Below are 22921 nucleotides of genomic sequence, written 5' to 3'. Positions count from 1 at the left end.
CATCAATTATTCTTCAATTTGGCTACGCCAATATTGTCTTCTTTATTATATATGATTTCTTGCTTAAAAATGTGCTATTTCAAGTATCTGAAAACCACCCAATCTGTATATTTAAACAACATGTGATTTTAATTGTCAATTTTTAGTTTATATGTTTTCCATAAATATTAAATAATTTATGTTTAAAAAATGCTTGAATAAGAATTGTCATTTTCTTGCCAAGAAAATAATCGTATTTAAATATATTTAATAAAGATTGTTTTCAAATATAATAAAACTATTGAAAATGTTTAAAGAAATAACAAAGAAAGATTTTAGATTGAAATAGATATTTATTGGTGTCTATCACTAATTAAATGAATGATAGATGTCTATTTGAGTGATAGAAAGTAAAATTTTTTGTATTTGTAAATATAATCGACAGAAGTATCATTTGAAACAATAATGTAAGAAGAATTCTTTTGTTATCTTTGTATACCAAAACTTTAACTAATTTTTATTTCATCCATATAAATTTCAGTAGCTTAGGCTTATTTGTGTGGTTAAATAAAAGTTTTTTTTTCTTTATTTTTTAATCCTTTGAATATATATTTGTAAATGTTTTCAAGGGTGATCTCATTTAAAACAATAATGTATAAAAATATTCTCACAGAGATTTTTTTTCTCTCAAAATACAAAATGTAAATTTAACCAAAACTTTTAATTAATTTCTATTTCATCCATAATTACTTTCGTAGCATAAGCTTAGTTTGTGCTTTTAAATATTAATAAATAAAGGTTTTTCCCTTTATGTTCTTAATCCTTTTGGATAGGCTTCAATGTGAATTGAAAAAGAATAATGTAAAGGAATAAAACTTTGATTTGTGGTTATGAATGGAAGAGCACCCAATTAGTGAAATGATAATAATGGATAATGGATATTCGTTGTTGTTCCACTTCTTCTTTTTAATAAATAAAATAAATAAAAAAAAAGGTACCATTTTCACCTTTTTGTGGTTTCAAATATTTTGTTTGAACATATGTTGGATTCCTACGGCTCTTTAAAAAACTACACACATTACATTATATATGTTTAGCAAAATTAATCCATTTGTTTGGAGGTAGGGGCATATTGTTTTGGAGTGGGTTTCGGTAGTTTCATGTTCATCCATCTTAACTTCTATAGGAAAGTGACCAATTCGCTTTTACGTGTCAAAAAAGAAATGAACACATTCCCTCTATATTTCTATACCATGTTGGGTATTTGATTTTGTCTTCATTTAAAGCATTTTGCCGTCTCTTTTTATTTTTGGGTCCACATCCATTCCCTTTTGTCGTCGTCGTGTGAAAGCTTTTAAGTTTATAGGTTTGAAAACAGTTAAATGGTTGATATATACTCCTCACTTCGCTCTTTTAGATTTCATGTCAAATATGCGAATATGAATATTAACTGTATAGAAAATAATATTATAACAGTTTGAACACATGACCTCACTAAATCAACTTGTTATGATATCATGTTAAATCGTTGAGTGACTCAATAGCTTGAGTTAATGAGTGAATATAAAGTTAATTATATATTATTTAACAAATATATGGACAAGAAATTCAACAAACAATTCTATTTTAGGGTGTATGTTGAATTGGAAAATTTCGCACGTGTGCTGTTATTTGCTGCAGGTTTTTCTTGAATTATTGTCTATTTGATTCCCACCTTTCAGATCTCGTTTTGTAGTTTGAGTTTACTCGCATGAGAGTTACTCACACTAGAATGGTGTTTAATTAATTGAACATACCTGAAACAGTACAAAAACTGATATAGTTCAACCAATTAAGTATAGAAAATAAAGTTAAAGTTCTTGTTTGAAGTTTACTTACTTCCTTCTTTTAGGCGTAGGTTGCCGAATAATTAAGAGAAATAGGGGGAGGGATGGAGAAATAGTGGAGGTTTCATATTAAGGTTTCGAACGACAATTAATAAGTTAAAACTTGAAACACTTTGAATAATAAATTGGATCACGTGCTTTTACATATTAATTAAACCAAAACTAAATATAACACCTAAAAATGCCATAACACATTATCTAACTAGTGGACCTATATTTTAATTTTCCTTTCATTTGATGCTCACGTATATTACGTCGACAATGTTAAAAAGGTTGCAGAGTGTCAAACTTAATTCAACTCAATTATTATTTGGATAAGATACTTGTTTTTGTTCCATTGATTATCACAAATTTGAAAGTTTTTTCACTTTTGGGATGCACTTTCTCCCATATAGCCCTTCCAATTTTCTTAGACTAGAACCCCCTCATTAGCTTACTTGAGTTTCTACAATGTAACATCATAAATAAAAGAGAAAAATCTAACATAATGGTGTTGATTTTTGAACATTGTTATCAAAAACAACGTAACTTAACTAATTATGATAAATATAATCAACTAATATGGTTAGAAATTCAATTTGTCATCTCCACTTTCCCACTAGCCAAGCCATGAATATTAATGTAGGATCAACTAATTTTATTTTATCACTAGTATATTATATTATCATTTATTTGGTTGGAAATTCAAATCTCTATATACACACAAGTCGTAATTGAAAAACAGTTTATAATATCTTTTCGAGGTAATTAGAATGGGTAATAATTTTAAGAATAATATTCAAGTATACAACAATACTTTTTAAAATTTGTAAATATATCAAAAATCGGTTAAAATCTATCCAAAATAGACTTATATCGTGAATAAATTTTACTATATTTATTGCTATATACATGAATTAATTTAAATATAATTATTATATTTGCTATTATACGTAATTTTTGGTAATGCATAGGCATAATTTGGGACTTGGGTGAATGCAAATACCACAAAGTGATGACGTTTGCAAGCCCAATCTACAATATAGCGATAGTTGGGCTTCAATTTCTCTTTTCTCAAATGGCCCATTGGGCTTTCCTCATATTTCGCAAATAATAATGCATTTTCCCCGTTGGATTGAACACTTGGTACTCATGCAGTATCCATAACGTATTGATTGACACAATAGACAGTTGGGAGGTTTAAAATTGTTTGTTCTCCAAAATTGGAGGGTGGGGGGGGGGGGGGGGGGGGGTCAAAAAATAGATAAATTATTATACATATATCAATGCAGTGATCTCGAAGAATGCCCAATAATCCCTTAATCTTAATCCAATCTAAATAGCTCAATACAGTCAAATTTTAATTCAGTCTAGACAGCCAAATTAAAAATACATTACAACCTATAACAATAGTTCAATTCAACACATAAACAGTTTAATTGTACTAGTAAATACCCAACCATCAGTATAGCGAGTCATCAATACATCAAAAACATTTATGCATAATCAGTCGGTCAATCCGATAGTAGAAATCCCTCGCTAAAGCTTTTATTAAAAAATAAAATTTCTAAATGAATATAAAAGATCAGGAGTTAATAATTTTGCCTAAATTTTCTAATTTAGCTTACGTAATCTACTGTAAAAAGTCTCCAATCAGACCCTTTAAGAAAACTCTAAATAGGTTCTAAAACTAATTAACTTTGACACCTGCTGTACAGAACCCATCTAAACCCAAGTCAAAACCGACAAAAAACTTAAACGATTCACAACAAGGCAGAGGCGACGGCTCAGATCTGGGCGTGGCTTGGAGTGGAGAGGATCGGCTCGCGTCACGGCTGGAACAAAACCCACAATGCGGCGGCCGGAAATGGAGCGATGACAACGAAATCGAAGGAGCAAAACAAAGAAACGCCGCGGATGAAACCGAAACTACCGGAGACGCGACGGCGACGTGGAGCTGGTCGATTGGCTGAGGTGGCATGAGACGGAGGAGTTAATCGAAAAGAAAGAAGGAAAAAACGCAGACGGCGGAGGAGTTGGCTGCGGAACGAAGAAGATTGGGGGAAGGTGATGGGGCACGCGTTTCAATTCTCTTTTAAACAAATTAATAATAATAATAATATACTATGTTATTATTAACATTATTATTTTCCTTTTCTTTTCTTGAATAAATAAAATGCTTCCTCCTTTCTCACAAACTCTACCAAAATAATACCCTCGAGAAATACCTCAAATTTTTAACACTATTCTTCCTTAACTTATCCGAACACTATTTCACAAAAAAAAAAAAAAAAAAAAAAAGGAAAAAGTTCGAACAGGTTGTGTAATTTGGTAACTTTTTAACACAAAATCATACAACTTCCATCTCAGTAATTACGAGAATAACAATAATATAATAATAATAATAATAATAATAATAATATTACGTGGTTCTTTTTCTTAATTCCCTTTGTCATTGTTCTCTCTACTTAATCAATTTAACTCATTCCAATGAATTTACTAAATTACCCACGACATTCTAAATTCCTCCACGTGCCCCTTTCTAAACCCAAATGAATATTCCAAGATTGCAAGTCACGTGCCATGGAAACCCCCGCCTCACCCTCATTTCTTCTCAATTTCTTATTACAAAAAAAGTTCAATTGAAAAGTCGAATTAGGAATAAGAATAAGAAAAAGAAAATTCGAATAATATCAATGACTCATTTCTCTTGTCTTTCTCTAAAAATAATTGGCATGTATGTATTAAGACTACTTTTTTTCTTTTTCTTTTTTTATTAAAAAATAATTTCGTTCATGAATGCTGAGGTCATCAGCTTCTCAATTGCCATTGCTCAATTATTTTATAAATATTAACGAATGAGTTCAAAATCGAACCTCACCAACCGATTCCATATATTCTTCTATTTAATCGTCACTCCAAAATTTCTTTGAACATTTTTTTACTCTTTATCACTTCATTTCTTCCCTCCCCACCGTTTCGCCGCGTTCGCCATTCTTCTTCCTCTCTTCTTTCTGCCTTTCTCTGTTTCAGTTTCACAATACACTCCTTGAAAAACCATCTTTTTTTTTCCTGGGTTCTGTTTCACTTCCATTAAACTGGCGGTGATGGCTACTCCGACAACAAGGACTTGGGTTTTTCCTAAGAGTAATCACCGTGAAGATACTTGGTTTGATTTTATGTCGGTGGGTGTGGGACGTGGGTGCAGAAAGAATCTGCGGCGGTGGACGATCAAAGGCCCGATGCGCTGTGAGAGTGGGAGAAGGAAATTGAATACGGGATTGGCGGCGGGGAAAGTCTGCAACCGGGAGGAGGTCAAAACAACCGCCGAGGGGCCGGAAATTGAGACTAAAAATGATGCATATTATAATAAAGTTACTGAAGAAGACAGGAGATTTATTGAAGAATTCAGAGAAGCTTATCCCTATATTTTCTCTCATATAGGCCGTACTTTTGTCGTCGTTATATCGGCCGAAATTGTAGCCAGTCCTCGCCTCCATGCCTTGCTTAAGGTCTCTCTTTCTCTCGTCTCTGTAATAAAAATGCTTCTTTTCAATTCTTTCTATTAGAGGCGGATAATTTATGTACTCTACTTTTAGTTTTGTTTTAGTTAAGTGGGAACTTAACCAAAGCCAAGAGACATAGAGAGAAATTATCAAGTGGGACCCTTTTTTAGATCATCACGAAAAAAGGGTAAAAAAAAAACATCAAATTAATGTCTTCGTCAGTGTCTAATTATTTTAAACTCAAATATCTTTACGTCACACATTATTATTTAAAAAGTCAAAAACATTGGAGTTTGGGACCAAACCCACTCCCAAGTTTTTATCTTTTGATGAAAAGTAGAAAACTTTGGGATTTTGGAAGCGTTTTGAGGTGGGAGTGTTTTGAAGGCCCAAATCAGAAGTGGTTTTACAAGTTGAGTCTAGGATTGAGACAGGGTTTTGTTTTGTCGATCTGTCTTGGCTTGATTCTTGCGTGTCTCATCGGCTCTTCGTTGCTTGAGGGGCTTTATGATAAATGTTAGAAAAAACAGCGAATGACAAAGGCCAAGTGTTGAACTTAGCTTTCAGTCTCATCCCCGCAGTTTCGTTTAGTCGCGTCTTCTTTTCTATTGCACTTTGTTTTCTTCTATTTCCCTGACTCCAAACAAATCTGATAGCGATAGCCACTATCTCTAAAGAATTGGGCTCAGCCCATTAGGTGTTTCGTGGCCCAAAAGGCCCAAGATTCTAACCACCCTTTTCTCCGTGGTCGGCGGCTATGACTTTTATAAGTTGGAAGTTTGTAACCTCCAAAATTCTATTTTGTCACTCTCTCGTCTCGCTTCGTCTGCCATGTCTGCCTCCCTTTCAAGCTCTCAGCTTTATTTACAGACAAGCCGAGGATTTCCTTCTAAAAATGTCCCTTATAGCCGTAGTTTCCAAAATGGGAGGGCAATGTTTAAGTTCAATAAGGTAGAATTGTGGAACAAGGGATTGAAGAAAGTTGGGGAAAACTCGAGAAGGTTCAATGTATTCAACTACGGAAATGGGGACGTGGAGGAAGAGGAAGAGGATTACAATTCTGTGGAGGATAAGCAGTTTGTGCGTTGGTTTAGGGAGGCTTGGCCTTACTTATGGGCACATAGAGGAGGCACTTTCGTTGTGATGATTTCTGGGGAAATTGTTTCTAGCTCTTACTTAGATCTTATTCTAAAGGCAGGTTTTATTATATCTCTGTAATATGTCTTTTTTCGTGTTTATATTGATCAGGGACCCACGTTTTATGATGTACTTCTTTAGTTTTGGTGTTGGTTTCAATTTATCCTGTTGAAGCTATTTATACGTACAGGACATTGCTTTTCTTCACCATCTTGGAATCAGATTCATTCTCGTTCCAGGGACCCACGTTTTAATTGACAAACTTTTGGCGGAGAGAGGTTTGTGATTTTATGTCTTTTGTTTATCATATGCAATATTGTTGAAGCCAAGGACTTGGGCCACTTTATTATTATTCTATTAGGATACTTAAACAAGAATTTGTTCTTTTTTCAGTTCTCTTTCATTCCCATGCTGACCTTGATATGATTCGTAACTTTAAATGTCTGTACTCGTTACAGGAAGCAAGCCGAATTTTGTTGGTCAATACAGAGTTACTGATAACCAATCTCTAGCAGCTGCAATGGAAGCGGCTGGAGGTATCCGGGTGATGATTGAGGCAAAGCTTTCACCCGGACCTTCTATCTGCAATATCCGTAGACATGGAGACAGCAGACGTTGGCATGAAGTTGGTGTAAGCGTTGTTAGTGGCAACTTTCTTGCTGCTAAGGTAGAAATCTTTTTAGTTTGTTAATATGGTATTTTCCTTGAAACGCCTCTGATATATCTGTGGATTTGGGATATTATTTGATTGTAAACTTGTAGAATGAGTGGTTACTCTCCTTTTGCAGAGAAGGGGAGTTGTTGATGGTGTTGATTATGGGGCAACGGGTGAAGTTAAGAAAGTAGACGTAGCTCGCATGCGTGAGAGGCTTGATGGTGGTTGTATAGTTATATTGAGCAACCTTGGTTATTCTAGTTCTGGCGAAGTTCTGAATTGCAAGTATGCAATGAAGCCTGTAGTTATTTGTTGTTAAATCTTGTTTATAGTTTCTTCCTTTATAATTATGATTCTTTTTGTGGGTGTTTGATTTCTTAATCTCTCTCTCACGAGCGTTTCATTATTTCTGAGCTTGTGTAGTTGTTTCCCTTGTATGTCCGAGAAGTAATTTACCGAAGGGAAAGGGATAGTTCAAATATGTTTTCGGTCCCTACAAAATGTAGTGCTTAAATTAAAAGGGTGGATATTTTGTTGAGATCACTAGGAGGAAGAGCCATTACTGATGTTTTTGTCTTTTGGATTTCAGTACATATGAGGTTGCGACAGCTTGTGCCTTGGCTATTGGAGCTGACAAACTTATATGCATTATTGATGGTCCCATTCTAGATGAAGCTGGACGCCATATTAGTTTTCTAACTCTTCAAGAAGCAGACATGTTAATTCGTGAAAGGGCTAAGCAATGTGAGATTGCTGCAAATTATGTGAAAGTTGTTAGTAAGGAAGATTTCACTCGGTATAATGATTCAAATGGGAGTATTCATCTGCAGAATGGAAAGGCTTCTTTGGAAGATTATACTCCATTCCAGAATGGGGTAGGTTTTGGCCCTAATCATATGCCAGTATTTCAAAACGGAGTTGGTTTTGGTCATGGAACCGGGCTTTGGTCCTCTGAACAGGGGTTTCCCATTGGAGGTGAGCGGAATAGCCATATGAATGGTTACCTCTCAGAATTGGCTGCTGCAGCTTTTGTTTGCCGGGTAAAATTTTTATATTCTACCATTCACAAAGTCTGAATATGTAACTACAGAGTGTCTTTTTGTTCTTTTCTTGGTTTTTTGTCTTAAATTTATACTTCACATGAACTTTCTTCATCCTTCTCTCTCTCACACACGGGCATATTTCAGGAACAAGAAAAATGCCTAATCATGTGTTTCATTGAATTGGGGCTTGCTTATTCCTTCTGAAGCTCCTGATCTCTGATCAGCCTGTTGCTTAGTTATTTATCATATTTAAGTTTTTAACTATTTCAAATTGAAGTTTTCTGTTTTAAGTTATCACAGTGGCAAAGTGAAAAAGAACGAAAAAAAGAAGGGGGCAATTGCCCTCCAAATGGTTCATTGTAATTTAAAATATATTCCTTGGTATGTAGCTCATGTTTTCTTAGTCCATTCTTGACAATGTTCCTTGGTTTGTGGCTCAATAGGCGTTCAGCGGTTGGAAAATTACCTGAATTATCCAGATCGTTGTGGAATGAATTATTTTTCAGTTCATGTTGATGACTGTTCTGAATTGAGCTTTATTGAGTTTGCTGTCATTCTTTTAGGGTGGTGTTCAAAGAGTACATTTGCTAGATGGCACTATTGGAGGAGTTTTATTGCTTGAATTGTTTAAGAGAGATGGAATGGGCACTATGGTAGCCAGGCAAGTCTCTTCTCTTATATCTTCATCTCAAACAATGGATATACTTGACAATAAGTTTCACGTAGTACTATTATTTGGGTTTTTTACCCGTTGGTGAAAATTTCTGTTCTTATTCCAAATTTTGTGTTAGATTTTTTGAGGTCAACTAGCACACGTTATAATTATGTGTTGGAAGCAATTTTAGTGATCCATATATTGTTGATGAATGTATTGTTGGTGACTAGACTGTTAAAATCATTTTGGAGAAGTATAAGCAGTAAACTAGTAATGCCCGGGAATTTTATTTATGAGATAATTCGTTTGTAAATACTGTTAACCTTTTGGCTTTTTATTTCTAAGAAATGTGCTTGTTTTCACACCCTTTCTCTATAATAGTATTCCTATTTATCTCTCTTAAAAGAAACAAGTGAACTCTTAGCTAAATTCCAAAACACAAATTCAAGTTTTTAAAGTTCACTTTTTTTTAGTTCTCCAATTTTTTCTTGGTTTCTGAAAACACTCGTGAAATAGAGATTATATAGAAAGAGACTCATAGGTAGAAGTAGTGTTTAATGTTTATATGCTTAATTATAAAAAACTAAATAGTTATCAAATAGGACCTAAAAAATTCATCTTAAAGAAGATTAAAAGCATTCAATGGGCTATTTTTTATCTATTTACTGAAACGCACGATGAACTTTCTGTTTCCAGTGATCTTTATGAGGGAACACGAATGGCCAGAGTGTCTGATCTTCGTGGAATTAGACAAATTATACAACCTTTAGAAATGGCTGGTACCTTAGTTCGTAGAACTGATGAAGAGGTTTGTATTTCAACTTCTATCCTTTCCAGTTTTTTGCGTGAACCACTGTCCAATAAGTTGCTCCAAGTTTTTGGGTAGTGATTTTTATTTTCCTATGGAGCTTAAATGGAGTTTTGTGATAGATTGACTAGAATGTGTGGATCCTGTTTTGTTATGCAGCTACTTAAATCATTGGACTCGTTTGTTGTTGTTGAGAGAGAAGGTCAAATCATTGCATGTGCGGCTCTCTTCCCCTTCTTTGAAGAGAGATGTGGAGAGATTGCTGCCATTGCAGTTTCTGCAGAGTGCCGAGGACAAGGGCAAGGCGACAAATTGCTTGGTATGATAATGAATTGTTGCTTTATCACGTACTCAATGGAAGGAGCGAATTCTGTTCAACTCATTTAGGTCATGGTTTACAATGCCTGTGCATGGTGATATCGATGGACTGTTATGATAACAAATCGTTTGGATTGACCTTTTAAGTACTAAAAGAAAACTTTTTTCACACTTCAAAACAGCCAAACAGCTGGGATATTGGTTAGCTCTCATGATGGCATCTTTGGGATTTTTGTTTGAACCATTCAAAACGAATTTTCACTTTTCACGTTTTAAGTGCTGCGTTCTGTAATGTGGCAAGTAAGTGTACATAATCGTAGATCAAAGCCAACAAATAGTCATGCTAGGTCTCTGTGTGAGATAAAATAGTTAATGTGCATGTTTTCTAAACTGTTCGTTAACGTATGCGTAATTTTGCGTACTGAACTGCAGATTACATGGAAAAGAAGGCCGCCTCACTTGGACTGGATAGGCTCTTTCTGCTGACAACACGAACGGCAGACTGGTTCGATTGCAATCTTTCTTAATTCTGTTGTATCTCTTCCTGCAACAGTTTTTAACTAATATCAAATCTGAATTCTTAGATGGTTCTCGTTAGCTTTTGAATGCAAAACTTTATCTATCTCGAATGGCAATGTAAAATAGGAAAATGTCAACATGTTTGGTTATAGGTTTTCATTAATAATTTAGTTGATTTTGTTGATGGAAGGAAATGATGCCCCAGTTGTTTAACAGGTTTGTGAGGCGTGGTTTCTCAGAATGTTCATTTGAATCAATACCTGAAAAGAGGAGAAGTAAGATAAATCTATCTCGAAAATCGAAGTACTACATGAAGAAGCTGTTGCCAGATAGGAACAGGATTGGTAGCGTCGATAGAGCGTTTGCTTGAGGATTGACGGAGCCTTGAAGAAGCAGTATTTCATTCTATATGTTGGTCAGGGAGGAATAAAATATACCTCGACCATAAGAAAGCAAAATTTCCTCTTGATTCTCACGGTCCTTGTTTTATCCTTATCAATTGTCAGTCGTCACCTTGTCTTACCCGCATGGGTGGTCATATGTATTTGTTTACCAAGACATGTATATATTCTGCTGAAAAATATTTGATTATAGGTCTCCTTATAAAGTTTTGATTGTCTACATCATATTTATATTTTGGCAAAAGAATTATATATATAAGTGCCTTTTTATTAATAAAAAACGGGTGAAAGAGTCGAGAAGGGTTCACATACTGTTCTTTTATTCTCTACGTCCTTGAAGAATGCAATATTAAACTTATCAATATAAACTTTAATTACATTTACATATTATATTATCACATTCTCCCGAATTAACAAAAACTCAAACTGCTGACCCATGAAGGAGAAAATGCGAAAGGCAGTCGGAGTGTTATCTGAAGGAGAAATTTGTCGGTACTACCAAGTTACGGCCGTGCTCGTGATAACATTTTGCACACGGACCATACTTTGTGGACTGTGATATTACTAAAACTTAATCAGCACTGATTTAAACAATGTTGATGGAATCACGCTATACTATTTACTAAAAAATTTCATTCATTGCACAAAACAGTTAACTTATCAATTCCTATGCTCGTCTGTTTCTTGAGACTTTTCATTCGATGGTAACGTAAAGAGAGAACAAAAGTTACAAGGTCAAGTGAGTATACACCACGGTTCTCACTTATTACAACCAACTTCCTCAAAAATAAGCAACGAAATTGACTACGCAAACCCTCCAGTCTGTTTAGCCTCCAATTAGATAAGAAAGGAGTGTCAAACAAGGTCTAAGCCTCCTTGGCTTCAGCAGGAGGGCCCTTCCATTTGAAATTGTCTGCGTACGCCTTCGCCTACAGTCAAAGCAGGGAGTAGTAAGTTTTTTCTGTTTCTTTATTTTGGATGCTCGCATTATTTTACAGATGACATAAAGATTACAAGCAGCATCAAAATTACTTCATCCTTCTCCTCCATCTATCTTAAAAGGAACTCTAACCTGTAGTTAGGAGTAGGAGTTTAAACTACTCTAATAATAACAAATCGAACTTTAAGTCATTTAGGAAACAGAAACAACTACAGGTAGCAAGAGGAAACTGAAGCTGATCTCCCCTAAACTAACCACAAACTATATTGCAAAAGGATCTATAATTACCAAAAAACGCCAGCAAAATTCTAAAAGATGATGAAAGAAGTTGCATTGATCAAATGTGTAACTTCAACAAAAGGGCTAATTCCTTGGAAATAGTTGACGCTTGTAAATAAGACAGAAAGCTCAATGGACGAATCACTCTACTTCAGTGTGGCACTATGGAGGGCATCCAACTAAAAAAGACAGTTAACAAGCTCAGTGAAATCGAAATAATGGGAAAGAATCTCAAACCTTCAAAAGTGGTGTGTGGCGCTTCTTAACCTACAAAAAGAAGGGGAAAAAACAGAAAATCAAGAAACACAATCAACAGGATGATTAGAAGTTAACCCAAATTTTGGAGATGGCATGAATGTAGTCTCATAATTATATGCAGGCCAGAAAAGTATTCCCTCAATCTGAACATTAAAGAAACTTTTTAATCTCTCCGGACAAAGACAGACTGGTAATGCAATGTTAACAGGATGCTAAAATAATAAATATAAATTTTATTTATCTAATGAAAGAAAAACTAACTTCTCCCCCCTCATATTTCTCCTCTCGAAGCTTATGAAGACTAGCTTCAAACTAATACTGGGATATTATATAACTGAATAAATTTCCACTACAAAAATAAGATCTTACTTTTAGAGTCAAAAACACCATGTAATATCCCCCAAAGCAGAAATCATGAATCATATTTGCTATTCTAAATAAACATATTAAACAACCATATCCAATGTCAATTCATTTTAATATTATTTATTTATTCCATATTAGTTTTATGGGAGGGGATTTCCTCAATCCCTGGCCCTTAAGGCTGTCTTTTTGGCTCTTTCGAGTTATTTACTTAGAATCAGAATGCATTGTTCCACTTTCAACCTTGTGCAAAAGCAAAGATCATAGACAAGAATATATTAGAATATGTGCACAATTGATCAACACTACCGACTATAAGTATTACTTATTTGAAGGAAACTGACAGTGGAAAAACAACATAATTAATAACCAACCTAGGATATGATAACTCAAACTACATAAAGGTATTACAAGAAGAAAAATCTTTCTAAATGGTTAAAGCAAGCATTACCACATATTCCCATCCATGTTTCTCAGCGAATGCCTTTGCAGCTTCTTCACTATCAAAAGACAGTGCAGAATCCCCTACATTGGCATAGGGATCCCCAGTAGAAGTCCACCCCATCAATGGGTTCTCCCACCTACAAACATGACAGATAAGCATAAAAAAAAAACATTTGCCCTTCGATATGATATTTTCCTTCTCTAAACGACAAACCACACATTTATGGAAAAAAAAATATATATATATATTACACACAGGCAATAGAAAATGGAATCAATCCACCAGAAAAGGTGCCTGATCAGAGAAACAGGATTTCAAAGAGAAAAAAAAAATTATAAGGGTAAAAAAACTGTAATTGTAGAGAGTAAAAGAACAAGGACCAGTAACTTTTGGGCACTTGAAGTTTGCCCAGTATAACATGTTCTGCACAATATTTCAATCTAGCACCTAGAAATTAGCTAGACCTGAGTTAAAATTGCTGTTAAACAACGAAAGCAACAATTTCTGAATTTTTTTCCTTTAAAATCAAACTCAGAAAAAAATAAAGAAAACAGGCAGATAAGAATTCATACTTTTGTGTTGACACAAAATTGATTTTCCACTTGCCAACCTTGCCTGATCCTTGTTGGGATGCAGTTCTAGCAGGAGAGTAAATTACAACCTGACATAATTACATAAAAGGAAGACAAATGAATCTAGATTGTCAGTATAGAAAACAAATAACATGACAGGAAAATCCGCACCAATGATTAGTGTATTAGAATTACAAGATTAAACCTCAGTACATGTAGAGATCAATTCTGAAATAGTTGAATTTCAAAATAATCTTTTTAAAGAAAATCTCAACATTTGCCTATCATACCTAAACAATAGATGATTGACAATTGGCCCTAATGACTTACAGAAACTGTGAGATAGTCATTGATCAATCCCTATATTAAATCAACTTAAAATAAAACGAGTTTCTGCCTATCAACTGATTAGGATCTTGAGACTGCAACCAATAGCAATATATAGATAGTAGCACATAAGGAGAAACCTCGGGCTCCTCGACATACTTTAACCTCATTTTAATCAATTTTCGGTTATCAACAGCCGGACATTTCCATCTCCTCATGGGAACCGACTACATTTCAACATACTAGTAACAAAGTAACACCTAAGGGGTTTAGCCACTGCAAAACATTCTAATAAGACCAAGTTATAAACAAGAAAGAACACCCAATCAGACGGGTATAAAAAAAAAACCTAATCCCAAAAAACATCAATAACATCCAATAACCCGATCCCTCGAAATTAAACTAAAATGTAAGCAATCGGAAACTCGTTGTTAAAAAGTAAAAAAAAAAAAAAGAATATCTGAGCTATACCCTTCTGGTAAGATGTTCCTCTGGAATTCCAGAAACCATACCGATCTCGCCGGGCTTGACTTGAACCAAAGAATCGGTGGAGAATGACCTGGAAAGAGGAGCCACTGTGCTCCGAAGAGCACGTCCGTGGCTCCAGATTCGCTGCAAGGAGTTAGCCATCGGTCGATGAAGAAAATTCGACGCGAAAACTAGTTTTCCGTCAGCCTCGTCCCCCCGTTACAAACACACTTCCAACTCGATCGAACTTGGAACGACGGAGAATAAGATTAATTTTACGCTGTTGTTTTCTTTAAAACTTATCGAAAATGAAGGCTCGCCTTTAAAATAATACCAAAAAACATAAAATAAGAGAGAGGCCGAACGTAACTCATTAACTCATTTGGCTTACTCATTCTAATATTATCTCTAAGTATGATTATGGAAAGATTATTTAACACTGTCATAACCACCTCATTTACCCTAAAATATTATTTTGCATCTTAACATTAGAGTCTCCATTCCACCATTCTTCATGTCGTAAATATATAAATCAAGACAACAATTACAAATATCTTTATATACTTAGTCTATAAAATTCAATATCTCCTCCAACTTGTAGCTTGGCTTTTACTATAACGTGGAAGTTAGTAATGAGTTTCCCTCCACACTACAAATCATCCTAACAAAGACACCATTAGTGTTAACTTTAAATTTAAAATACCATGACGATGATCATTTAATATCGAACAACATATGTTGGAGAAAAAAACCATAAGATAAAATCTTAGAAAACATACTCGTGAAGCGTTTGAAATTTTCATCTTATAGAATAATCATAACAAAAAGCAATATATTTAAAGAAAATGACTTAACATTGTGATATTACAAAAAGTTTATGGTAGAGCTAGATGTGTCTTGACTAGGAACACTATATTATATAAATGTTGAGATTTTGTTTTAAAGAAAAAGTTATTTTTGAAATAATCGGAAGTTATTCTCTCAAGCCATCTATTTCTGTTTAACTTTTTGAACGCTACAAACCAACTCCATATCCATCTGACATTTCTTCATTTCGATATTTGAAGTTAATCCATTAACTATGGAAAGTTTATTGTTATTTATTTATACAAAGACTCTTAAACATAACTGCTTGGTATTGACATAATTTCTACGTATGATGTAGATAGGTGAGCTAAGTCCAAAGATTTATCTTTTATTTTTTCTTTTCACAACTACGCGAGCGCGGGGAGACTGAAACCGAAGCCCCAAAATTTATAATACAAATGGAGAATTTAAACACTGATTTGTAAATGGTTGTGTAGTTATGGATATTTGATTACATTGATATTTGGAGGCATGGAGTTTTTTTAGCTTCTATTTTATCCGCCATAGTCCGATTGGCAGTGATTTGTGTAATTTGGTTCAAACGAGGGGTGTGGTTGAATTATTATGACAGATGATAAATTCATAGTGTCCCTCCCATTCTCAATTTCCCACTTTTTTCTAAACCCATTTCCTCTTCATTCTTCTTCTCTATCATTTCTTTGTTCCTCCCAAGATTCGTCTACTTTCGATGACGACGTGACCCCTCAATTTCTCCTCTTCCAAATAATTTATCCGATCTTCCCTTCGATCAGCACCGCGCCCACTCGTAAATTGCCGACGACAATCTGAGCCACAGAAAAATGGTTTAAGCCCTGGCCTTTTTTTTTTCTCTTGGAAGTTCAACCCAACTGCCGGATTCTATTGTTGTTCCCTATTTCTTGTAAGGTAAGAAGACACAGAATTTTGTTTCCCTTCTGTTTGTTTAGTTCTTGTTTTTTGCGTTTTTCAGTTTCGATGAATCGTTCGGTGGAAATAGAAGTATTCTTGAGGCACTATAAGCTTGGACCGTTTCGGAGAGAAAATTTGTTATATATGTCTTACAATTTGAATTACTGGGTTGAAATAATCTTACATTTATCTTTATTCGATCACCAACTTTACAACTTCGGTGTTCAATGTGACATAGAGTTGTCAACAATCTCATTGAGGGTGAAATCGTTTTACATGGAAGCATTGATTGGTCCATTTGATCGTTTACCATTTTGTTCTAAAATCGATCGAATTTGTGTGGAAAGCTTCTTGTGAGCAATTTCATGTATTTTTAAAACACTCTATTTCTTGGAAACGATGGAATTACTAATTACTTACTGGCCACTGATTTGTGTTCCTTGAGTTGATTTGATTACTTAACCGGAGTACAGTTCAAAATTTGTTGCAGTGTCGGGCTGGATTTTGCAAATGGGTGCCCCTAAGCAGAAATGGACAGCTGAAGAAGAAGCTGCCCTTAAGGCAGGAGTGATCAAGCATGGAGCAGGAAAATGGCGCACAATACTCACAGATCCTGAATTCAGCTCAATTTTGCATCAACGCTCAAATGTGGATCTCAAGGTGCCTTCCCCCTGCCCACATACTTCTCGTTCACTCACAACAGTAATTAAGTCGCAGAATATAGAAATTGACCAAACATCTTGTTGAGTTTTCTTTCAGTATTCTACTTGGAAACACATTGCTTGGTTTACCGAAACACTTAATGATTTTTCAATGTAATTTTGGCTCTGAACAGGATAAGTGGAGAAATATAAATGTTACTGCAATATGGGGGTCTAGGCAAAAGGCTAAGCTCGCACTTAAGAAGAATTCTATGGCCATAAAACATCATGATAGTCCTGTGCCTGTAAGCACTGTGCTTCCGAATGAGGAGATTGTCGACGCTAAGCCGCTTGCAATTTCAAATGGAACAAGTCGCTCTAATGGTCCAAAAGAGCCACTAGCAAGGTCTTATGGCAGCTAATCATGTGAATCTTTTTTTGTTCCAGGGTGAAATAGTCAGATATTTGTTATGATTATTGCATAACCAATTGTTATTTGGGTTCACATTGTTTCGTTTAAAATATCAAATAACATAGTGCACAGCAAAGCCCTTGACCTTATTGCATTTAGTGACACTCTATTTATTTTCTATTTTTTCATATTATTTTGGAGAAACAAGAGGCCTTTTCTGGCTCTACACCATTACCCTTTGCCTCTAGGGCGATTATCTTGTACTATGAAATGACACATTAGTGATCTTAGTGGTTTCTTAGCTCCATTCAGAATGAGAAAATATAGTTACCACATTGGTTTATATCCATTAGACATGGTTTTAAACACCACGCTTAGAATTAGTCTTTCATTGGAAACTGTAGGTGCTTCATCCTTCCTTTCCTGATTTTGGATTGATTTATAAGACCTCTTTTACATGTTGTAGATTGGACAAACTTATATCAGAGGCAATTAACAACCTAAAGGAGCCAAGGGGTTCTGACCGAGCTGCAATTGCTATGTACATAGAGGTGCTAATGCATAAAATGGCTGAATCTGAATGTTTGACAATTTTATATTTGCAGTAAAGATCTTTCCTCCCGGCGTCTTTAATTATTTCTTATGAATAGAATGCATAGTTAGCGAGACCTTAGTGTTGTTATTGTTATGAGCTGCTGTATTTTGTCTTTCTTTCTGTTGAAGGGATGGCAATCAATCAAACGTCTGCCAAATGTGATTTCTTTATTTGTTTATAACATTACACGGTAATCTCTGTGTGTGAGTGGGAAGTAGGAAATAACTTTCCATTAAAAGAGGAGGAAAGAAACAAAAAAAGTGATAAGACATCTAACAAACAAAACCAAGGAAATTATAAAAATGTTCTCCTGTTTATCAAATTCACTTATTTCATGCAGTTTTATCATCTCGAAGATTTGGGTACTTGGTTATATAACTTTCAGTTTCTGGGTTTTTCTCATTCATAATTTAGATCTCTATCGAATTGTGTACTCTGGCCATTTGAAGGTTTAGATTATAGTAAAACCTCACATATTAAAAAAAAGTATAGATGAATGCAGAAAATTTTATGACACTAGCTTTATGCAATTCTCAGTTCCTTCTTCTACCTTGATGCCTCTACATGATTGTTTTTTGTTGACAGAGTGGTTCTATACAATCTGAAGTTTTCATTTTCTATGTAGGAGCATTACTGGGCCCCGCCAAACCTTAAAAAACTTCTTTCAACAAAATTAAAGCATATGACTGCAAATGGAAAGTTGATAAAGGTAATTCTCCTACTACAATTGAGAAATTATAATATCCAGGGGGGGCCCCATTGGCCCGGGCTTGGGGTCTTTTGGTCATACTAGCTTAGAGGTCCTAAGTTCAAATCTTTGGTGAGTAGCGAGCTTAATGTAAGAAACCCTTGCGAGGAGATTGGCCTATGGAGTTGGAGTTGGGAACTCTACTCCTTGTTTGGTCAAAGGAGTTTGTGGGTCCCATGACTATAAATACTTTATTAATCCCTTAATATGTGGGTTCCACGACTGTGCCACTCTCCAGAATTCGCAACTCCACTCCTTGCTCTGAGCACTTCCTTGATCAGGTTTGGGGCTCCCATGCACCCAAGTATAGGGGCAAAGATCTAACTCCTTGTTTTAAAAAGAATGAAATACAGGAATTATATGGAACAATGATTATTATGAGTTTACAACTGCTCGAGAGTCTTGAGACAGTTGAGCTGCAAAGCTAACTGAATGTTATTGGTAAGCTTGTGCTAAGGTCTTCGGTAGGAGGAAGGTCTGAAGGAGCAGTGGCTTAGGAGATCACAGAATAGGAAGAAAATTTGCAAGGATGTTTTTGAACTTTTATGCATGAGAATGTGTCATTCAATAGTGTTGTGATAGCTAGTAGGAGAGACCAAATCACTCAATTGTGTGACCCCTGCTGTTTGATCAATACACTTGGTAGCCAATTCTTGTAATTGATTGGTTTGGGAAACAAATTCACTGAAGTGAGATTTTATCAATAGGACACAAACCCATGGTTGAGTAGACAGGCCATGCTTGATGATGAGGTGATTTGTTTGTCTTTTTTAATGGCATTTTGGTTTGTGGCCCTAGTCAGGATACATGTGTGCAGCATTGAGATGCATCACCGCATGATCAAAGGCTATATGCTTACTTTCAGTAATATGTATTTGCCTAAATGGAACTGGAGTACCTCAGTCATATGGAGAATATCTTTGATCCGAAGGTACTCAATGGAGCATCAGAGAAGACATGTTTTTTTCTAACACCAAGTCCAAACTAGAGACTGTTAGAAACTAGAATTTGAAATAGAGAATAACAGAAACTAGCTTCAAACTGAAGGAAGATTACAGTTCCCTTAACACGGGTTCACTACTTACTCCTTACACCCCTAACCAACACTGTATATAACCACCATTCATTAACCAACTCTTTATCTAATGATCACTATTCCCTTGATAATCTTAAAAATATTTCGAAAGTTCATTCTAATTATGTTTCTAACAAGAAGCAATGTATGATTTTCTCGGGGTTTTAACTGGGCTGAATGATCCTAACTTTTCATAGAAGCTAATGAGTAGTAAGCGACCTTGTTTTTGAAAGAGGCATATGGCTCGTATATTTTTTCAATCATATCCAACAAAGAGAAGAATTTCCTAGTTTTCTTCGGCAACAGCTTTCACCTGCAAATTGATAATCAGTCCAATTGTAAACAGACCGCTTAGAAGCAGATCCTTGATGCCGCACAGATTGACCAAACCAGTAGATGTGCTGGATGCATTTGGGCCAAAATTGTTCTTACAATTCATACCTTAAAACAACTCCTTTTAAGGCACTCTCGTCAAAGCCTAATCACAGTTTATCTGTTGAGGAGGATTTGAATCGGAGGACTTGAACTTTGAGTTAGTGAAAGAGTCTTGCCTCTCCTCTGCTGAGCCGTTTCCATCTTCTATGCAAGAAGCTCTGCAAGCCCGATCTTTTAAATTCATTCACTTTAAGGCACCAAAGCCAAGTCACTAATGGAGTCGCAAAGGGCCACATGTCACACATAAGCCGCCAGGTTGCCACCCTTCCCTTTTTCATTGAGCATGAGTTTCAGAGGACATCATTTCCTGAATCAAAATCATAGTCCATGAAGACTTATTAGATACTAAAACTTTATAGTCTCTACAACAATCCATCCTTGCCTACAATGCACCCTACGTTCCAAGCCTGACATGTTATATTCCAGGCTTGGATATTTTGTGAAGACATTGGTCAACAAGAAGAGGAAGGATTTGAGTTTTGTGGTAGGTGTCTTGGTTTTCCTTTTTCTGAAGCTACTCCCTATGGTTCACATTCTTTTGTCCAGTGATCAAATGATAAACTTGCGCCCACTTTCTGCAGCCCTTTTCTCAAGGAGGAGCTTAACTGACCATGATGCTAGAGTCATAATAACATGGCACATCAAACACTTCAAAAGTGCCAGGTTATGTGGCTAAAAATTTTCTTAAGGGCACTTTGAAGCATTACGTGTTTTATTAAAGGTGCAATTTCAGAAAATACTTTTGAAGTATGGTCTATCATGCCATACAGGCATGTATAACAAATCCATGCTTAAATTAGAGTGTTATTTTCCATTTCGTTTTATCTAGTTCAAAGTTTGATATATTGATAAGTCAAGGCACCGTTGTAAAGTGTAATGCAAGTAATGCTGGATTTGTATTTAAAAAAATCACAAAGAAAATGGCACTTGACGCTGGTAAATGAATGGTAATGCTGGAATTTGCTATTAAGATAATTTAAATGGATTTTGTTTGGGTAGGTAAAGCATAAGTACAGAATTGCACCAAATTCTCCCTTACCTGGAAGAAGAAATGCTCCATTGTTACTCCTTGAGGACAAGCAGACGGAGTCTTCAAAAACCGAGAAGAGTGAAGTCAAAATTATCACTAAATCCCAGGTTGACTTGGAACTTTCAAAGATGAAGGTAATGACTGCGGAGGAGGCAGCTATAGCTGCTGCACGTGCAGTAGCTGAGGCAGAGGCTGCCATTGCAGAGGCTGAAAGGGCAGCAAGAGAAGCAGAACAAGCAGAGGCTGAAGCTGAAACAGCACAAGTTTTTGCTGAAGCAGCAATGAAGGCATTGGAGTGCAGAACATTCCCTAATAGAAGTCCTATTCAGAAAGTTCTCCTCCAAGGTAATTAGTTAACACACAAGCATGTCTTGTTTAGTTAGCACACTGTAAACTTACATATCTACGTGTTATCTAGATTTTTCATAAACTAATATCAACTTGAAAAAGACAACGAAAAGCTTAATATAAATTACACGTTGGTCTGTTTATGATTCACCTTCCACTTCACTACCCCTCATGATCAAATCCATGGCTATTGACCAAGTTAGTTTGAGTTCTTATATCAATGATTCCACATTTGATTTTTTGTTATTAACTGGGCTCACAATGTACCATTTTATTCTCGTTTTTCTTGCATTGATGTCCAGCATTATTGGACTTGTTACGAAACAACCATGAGAAGGAAAATTCAAGCCTAGTGATTTTTCTTTTTGTCTACTTTTTCTTTTTGTTCTCTTTTATTTTATTTTATGTTATTTTATTATTTTGGCAGATAATAAAACTTTGCAATAACAACTGTAGGCAATGTGTTCTGAGATGAAGGTGGTGCTGCTGCTGGATTTCCATGTGCAAGTGATTGTAACTAAACTGTAGATATAGTTAGCATTGTAAATCTGCAGAATTTGATTGACTATGAGAAAGACCATCTGGGGATCTTATGATCAGAAGTGTATGTCGGTTATGTGATTTAGAATCTAAGAGTAAAGGATTTTGGTGAGAGCAATGTGAACTATACCCGAAAATGGTGTTTTCTCGGCAGACTGCCTTTATATGATTCTAAGAGAAATCAAATTTGTAAATTAAGGTCTCCTTTCCTTTTTTTGGTTATAAGCCAACACTCATTCCACATTTAATTTAAATTTCTTGTCTTGTAATTATTTTTCTAAACTCAAGTCAAATTTTGAATATTTCTTTAAAAATAACTCCTATGTTTTTCATCTCTTATACTTTTAAAAGTAAGATAAATGAGAGAAAACAAATTTCATTTTTAAAAACGAAATAATTCCTAAACGAACCAAAGATTTTTCTTCACTCTGTACATCTTGGAAGTTTCTCACCCTAATTATGCTTCGTCGGTAGTCTGTTTTTGCGATTGTTTCAGCATAAATAGGTCGAAACAAAGCAGACAGAAGAGCAAACATTTTTAACAATTTGATTGTTGAGATTGAATCGGACTGCAACTTCCGGAGAAAAAAAAAACTGAATAGCTGATTGAAGCGTTTCTGCAAGCAAGAACTTTTCAGAAGTGAAGGAAATGAACGTTTTCACTTATTAGAGATAAACACGTTTCGACATAACATAACCAATAGAACTTTTGCTAGTTTCTGGTTCGTGATTCTGAAGAGAAAATACTATTGCCATAATTTTGTTCTATCTGCACTCGGCCATGCATTACAAGACTAATAAAAC

The 22921-nt window shown here is 35.2% G+C and overlaps 3 protein-coding genes across 11 annotated transcripts; 2 read left to right on the top strand and 1 right to left on the bottom strand.

Annotated features, from left to right (window-relative positions):
- The first annotated feature begins 4712 nt into the window (after positions 1-4712).
- Positions 4713-11106, top strand: LOC103484863 (probable amino-acid acetyltransferase NAGS2, chloroplastic). 2 transcript variants are annotated; one of them, XM_008442185.3, is made up of 10 exons: positions 4713-5356; positions 6678-6765; positions 6946-7154; positions 7276-7427; positions 7732-8182; positions 8749-8846; positions 9537-9648; positions 9808-9967; positions 10399-10471; positions 10702-11106. In XM_008442185.3, exons 1-10 carry the CDS (start codon positions 4952-4954, stop codon positions 10853-10855), a joined length of 1902 nt encoding a protein of 633 aa, XP_008440407.1. In that variant the 5' UTR covers positions 4713-4951; the 3' UTR covers positions 10856-11106. The 2 variants fall into 2 exon arrangements, with proteins under 2 accessions (XP_008440407.1, XP_050944753.1); XM_051088796.1 differs by lacking the exon at positions 4713-5356 and adding an exon at positions 6182-6538 and having other exon boundaries at positions 6672-6765.
- Positions 11107-11504: 398 nt separating this feature from the next.
- On the bottom strand, positions 11505-14976 carry LOC103484861 (NADH dehydrogenase [ubiquinone] iron-sulfur protein 4, mitochondrial). 2 transcript variants are annotated; one of them, XM_008442184.3, is made up of 5 exons: positions 14542-14976; positions 13744-13832; positions 13178-13307; positions 12343-12372; positions 11505-11815 (listed from the first exon to the last, which is right to left on the bottom strand). In XM_008442184.3, exons 1-5 carry the CDS (start codon positions 14698-14700, stop codon positions 11753-11755), a joined length of 471 nt encoding a protein of 156 aa, XP_008440406.1. In that variant the 5' UTR covers positions 14701-14976; the 3' UTR covers positions 11505-11752. The 2 variants fall into 2 exon arrangements, with proteins under 2 accessions (XP_008440406.1, XP_050944754.1); XM_051088797.1 differs by lacking the exon at positions 12343-12372 and having other exon boundaries at positions 11505-11847; positions 14542-14956.
- Positions 14977-15722: 746 nt separating this feature from the next.
- On the top strand, positions 15723-22311 carry LOC103484860 (telomere repeat-binding factor 2). Of its 7 annotated transcripts, none has more exons than XM_051088793.1 (7): positions 15723-16290; positions 16784-16953; positions 17129-17340; positions 17813-17897; positions 18567-18650; positions 21199-21574; positions 22034-22311. In XM_051088793.1, exons 2-7 carry the CDS (start codon positions 16804-16806, stop codon positions 22045-22047), a joined length of 921 nt encoding a protein of 306 aa, XP_050944750.1. In that variant the 5' UTR covers positions 15723-16290; positions 16784-16803; the 3' UTR covers positions 22048-22311. The 7 variants fall into 7 exon arrangements, with proteins under 7 accessions (XP_050944750.1, XP_008440404.2, XP_008440402.2 ...); XM_008442180.3 differs by having other exon boundaries at positions 15770-16290; positions 22005-22311; XM_008442181.3 differs by having other exon boundaries at positions 15772-16290; positions 16767-16953.
- The last annotated feature ends 610 nt before the right edge of the window (positions 22312-22921 follow it).

Source organism: Cucumis melo, chromosome 8, assembly GCF_025177605.1.
Source record: "Cucumis melo cultivar AY chromosome 8, USDA_Cmelo_AY_1.0, whole genome shotgun sequence".
In the NCBI taxonomy this organism is placed as follows: domain Eukaryota; kingdom Viridiplantae; phylum Streptophyta; class Magnoliopsida; order Cucurbitales; family Cucurbitaceae; genus Cucumis; species Cucumis melo.
Note: the sequence above shows the minus strand (reverse complement) of the source record. Positions and strands in the feature narration are given on the sequence as shown.

What these genes read in the sequence shown, in the direction of transcription:
- LOC103484863 (XM_008442185.3), top strand. Translation starts at nt 4,952, where the DNA reads ATGGCTACTCCGACAACAAGGACTTGGGTTTTTCCTAAGAGTAATCAC. An exon ending in GCCTCCATGCCTTGCTTAAG is followed by an intron (nt 5,357 to 6,677) that starts GTCTCTCTTTCT and finishes TTATACGTACAG; the next exon opens with GACATTGCTTTTCTTCACCA. An exon ending in GCAACTTTCTTGCTGCTAAG is followed by an intron (nt 7,155 to 7,275) that starts GTAGAAATCTTT and finishes CTCCTTTTGCAG; the next exon opens with AGAAGGGGAGTTGTTGATGG.
- LOC103484861 (XM_051088797.1), bottom strand. Translation starts at nt 14,700, where the DNA reads ATGGCTAACTCCTTGCAGCGAATCTGGAGCCACGGACGTGCTCTTCGG. An exon ending in AGGAACATCTTACCAGAAGG is followed by an intron (nt 13,833 to 14,541) that starts GTATAGCTCAGA and finishes TAATTATGTCAG; the next exon opens with GTTGTAATTTACTCTCCTGC. An exon ending in AATTTTGTGTCAACACAAAA is followed by an intron (nt 13,308 to 13,743) that starts GTATGAATTCTT and finishes TCATGTTTGTAG; the next exon opens with GTGGGAGAACCCATTGATGG.
- LOC103484860 (XM_008442180.3), top strand. Translation starts at nt 16,804, where the DNA reads ATGGGTGCCCCTAAGCAGAAATGGACAGCTGAAGAAGAAGCTGCCCTT. An exon ending in GCTCAAATGTGGATCTCAAG is followed by an intron (nt 16,954 to 17,128) that starts GTGCCTTCCCCC and finishes GGCTCTGAACAG; the next exon opens with GATAAGTGGAGAAATATAAA. An exon ending in CAAATGGAAAGTTGATAAAG is followed by an intron (nt 18,651 to 21,198) that starts GTAATTCTCCTA and finishes TTGTTTGGGTAG; the next exon opens with GTAAAGCATAAGTACAGAAT.